The sequence below is a fragment of the Mus caroli genome, chromosome 16 (genome assembly GCF_900094665.2).
Source record: "Mus caroli chromosome 16, CAROLI_EIJ_v1.1, whole genome shotgun sequence".
Lineage (NCBI taxonomy): Eukaryota > Metazoa > Chordata > Mammalia > Rodentia > Muridae > Mus > Mus caroli.
Window position 1 is genome coordinate 12,266,412 of NC_034585.1, and position 3,160 is coordinate 12,269,571.

Below are 3,160 nucleotides of genomic sequence, written 5' to 3' on the forward strand. Positions count from 1 at the left end.
CTCCCTCCCTCCCTCCCTCCCTCCCTTCCTTCCTTCCTTCCTTTCTTCCTTCCTTCCTCCTTTCCTTCCTTTGCTCTTTTCTTTTCTTTTCTTTTCTTTTCTTTTCTTTTCTTTTCTTTTCTTTTCTTCTCTTCTCTTCTCTTTTCTTTTCTTTTCTTTTCTTTTCTTTTCTTTTCTGACATGGTCTCAGTATATAGTTCAGGTTTCAGGTCACCCTGCAATTCATTCTGTAGACTCACAGATCCACCTGCCTCTGCCTCCATAGTGTTGTGATTAAAGGTGTATACCACCATGTCCAGCAATATTTTTTTTTATTACGTATTTTCCTCAATTACATTTCCAATGCTATCCCAAAAGTCCCCCATACCCTCCCCCCACTTCCCTACCCACCCATTCCCAATAATTTTTTTTAATAAAAGATATTTTAGCTGGATGGTGGTAGCTCATACCTTTAATCCCTGCACTCAGGAGACAGAGGCAGATAGAACTCCATGAGTTTGAGGCCAGCCTGGTCTACAGCCAGGGCTACATAGAGAGACCAAATAAATAAATAAATAAATACTTTAAAACACTGAAATTTAGTTTGGTATCTTTGTTTGAACATGAATTGCATTCTTTTTTTTTTTTTTTTTAATTTTACTTTTTTACTTATTAACTTTACCTACTCCTCACTGCCCATCTCCTGATCAGCCCAGACACAATCCTTCCCCATCCCCCATCCCTTTGTCCTCTCAGTGGATGGAGTTCCCCTGGGTACCTTCTAAACCCTGGCACTTCAAGTCTCTGGGAGGCTAGGCGCTTCCCCTCCCACTGAGGCCAGACAAGGCAGCCCAGCTAATAGAACATATTCCACATACAGGCAACAGTTTTTGGGATAGCCCCCGCTCCAGTTGTTTGGGACCCTCATGAAAGCCAAGCTGCACATCTGCTACACATGAGTAGGGAGGCCTAGGTCCAGCCCATGTATGTTCTTTGTTTGATCAGACTCTGAGAGCCCCAAAGGTCCAGGTTAGTTGACTCTATTGGTCTTCCTGTGGAGTTCCTATCCCCTTTGGGGCCCAGCATTCATTCACATATACGTAATTATTCAGAGGTTTGTGTTAAAATGTAAGGCCTGGGCCTGGCATGGTAGCACATGCCTTTAATCCTAGCACTCAGGAGGGAAAGGCAGATGGATCTTTGAGTTCGAGGCCAGCTTGGTCTACAAATCAAGTTTCAGGACAGCCAGGGCTACACAGAGAAACCTTGTCTCTAAAAACAAAACAAACAAAAACAGTTGGCTTTGTCCTTTTTCATTCTCTTCTAAACTTCCCAGCATCTTGCACCTCCCTCAGAGGCCTCTGACCTGCTGCCTGCTATACCTGCTGCTCTCTTAGCTCCCCTTTCCACTCAAGTACCACAGCAGTCCCATCTGTCCCTGTGGGTCTTAGACTTTCTTTGTTCCTCTAATAAGTTCAGTTGTGGGTAATAATGTGCCTCAGGACATTATACTTGATATACACTTGGCAAAAAGCCTATGCTTAGCCTCCCTAATTAAACTTGATCTTTGTCCTTTCATGTGCTCCTTGCTTTGATATGTATTTGTATGCTTACTTTATTTTTATAACTTTTTTTTTATTTAAAGATAATATTTGGACCTCTATTCTAAATCCCTGACATAATTTAGATTAGTTATTTTTAGGATTATTTCTTCCTATAGCTGTGTTATATTTGATGGGGAAAACATATAACATGATCATTATTGAAAATTGCATCCAGTTAACTAGTTTTATGTGATACAGAGTAACTAGTCAATAGTGACAAGAGCAAAGGAAACTCTTTTCTGTGTTCCTTTTGTTAATCTGGACAGTAGACTGAAAGCCACAGGATTGGTGAAAGCTTTAGCTGAAGTTTCTTTTAATTTCGTTATTTGAGGTCTGAGAAACATTTCTTATTAGCTATATTTGAGTACAAATATATTTCCTTCTGCTTATTTTTCAGGCAGTCCTCATTATATGTCTTCGTTGTCATATTTGACAGACAGTAGCCTAAGTGAAGAAATGAGTCAATTTGATTTCTCAACTGGAGTTCAGAGCTATTCATACAGTTCTCAAGATCGTAAACCCACTGCTGGCCATTTTCAGAGACGGGTGATCACATTTCACACATTCAGAGTATTGTTAACATCTGTAAAGAAAGTTACTGTTGTACCTTGTAATCACTAGGATTTTCTGTTGGTCTCAGTAGCCCTGTAATACTAATGTTGATTTGGAGACTTTCTAAGTTCTAAGCAGGTCTCTCGCTGTTAACTCAGATTTTATCAGATTTTATCAGTTAGAGGTCAGGACCTCAACAGAGTCACCATACAGACAGCAGAGGTAAGACAGCAGACATGGAAAATCTGGGTGTCCTCAGGGAAGGTCCTTGACAGATGGGAGCTGTCTTAGTTAAGGTTTTATTGCTGAGGAGAGAAACCATGAAGACAAACATCTAATTGGGGATGGCTTACATATTAAGATGTTTAATTCATTATCATCATGGCAGGAATCAGGTAGGCATGCTGCTAGAGAAGGAGCAGAGACTTCTGCATCTTGATCTGCATGCAGCAGGAGACTGTCATATTTCCTCCAACAAGGCCACACTTCCTAATAGTGCTACTTCCTTTGAGCCTATGGGGACCATTTTCTTTCAAACCACCACAGGAAGTAGGGGTATATATGCTTAGAATGCAAGGAAAACTTGAAGCTCTGTTTACTTTTTTAGTTCTATATTAAAACATATCAAATATATTTTTATATTACCAAATCATTAGTTTCAGTTAAATTGTGTTATTTTATGCTATTGCCCCTTAAATGAGCTTCTTAAATCCATTGACATTTAACAGTGGTATTGCTTGGGTTCTTTTTCATAGGAGCACCAAGATTCCATGACCCAGGATGACATCATGGAGTTAGAGATGGATGAGCTCAATCAACATGAATGTATGGCTCCCATGATATCCCTGATTAAGCACATGCAGAGAAATGTGATTGCACCTAAGGGAGAAGAGGTATTTTCTCTGATAGTATGCTTTCTTTCAGTATCGTCACTGATGTCACTGTAGGACTAATTTCTCATACTGGTTAAGCTATGCTGCACATTAAAGAGCTGGATTCTTTCTTCTTCACATCTTTCTCCTGTT

General features: G+C 40.0%; 1 protein-coding gene and 1 pseudogene across 1 annotated transcript in view; one reads left to right on the forward strand and one right to left on the reverse strand.

Annotated features, from left to right (window-relative positions):
* Nucleotides 1-3,160, forward strand: part of Prkdc (protein kinase, DNA-activated, catalytic subunit) — a 198,462-nt gene that overhangs the window by 93,146 nt on the left and 102,156 nt on the right. The window contains exons 46-47 of the mRNA XM_029470470.1: nt 1,981-2,129; nt 2,891-3,028. Of these exons, the coding sequence (XP_029326330.1) occupies nt 1,981-2,129; nt 2,891-3,028 (287 nt within the window). The remainder of the gene's footprint in view (nt 1-1,980; nt 2,130-2,890; nt 3,029-3,160) is intronic.
* Nucleotides 3,102-3,160, reverse strand: part of LOC110311970 — a 1,351-nt pseudogene continuing 1,292 nt past the window's right edge.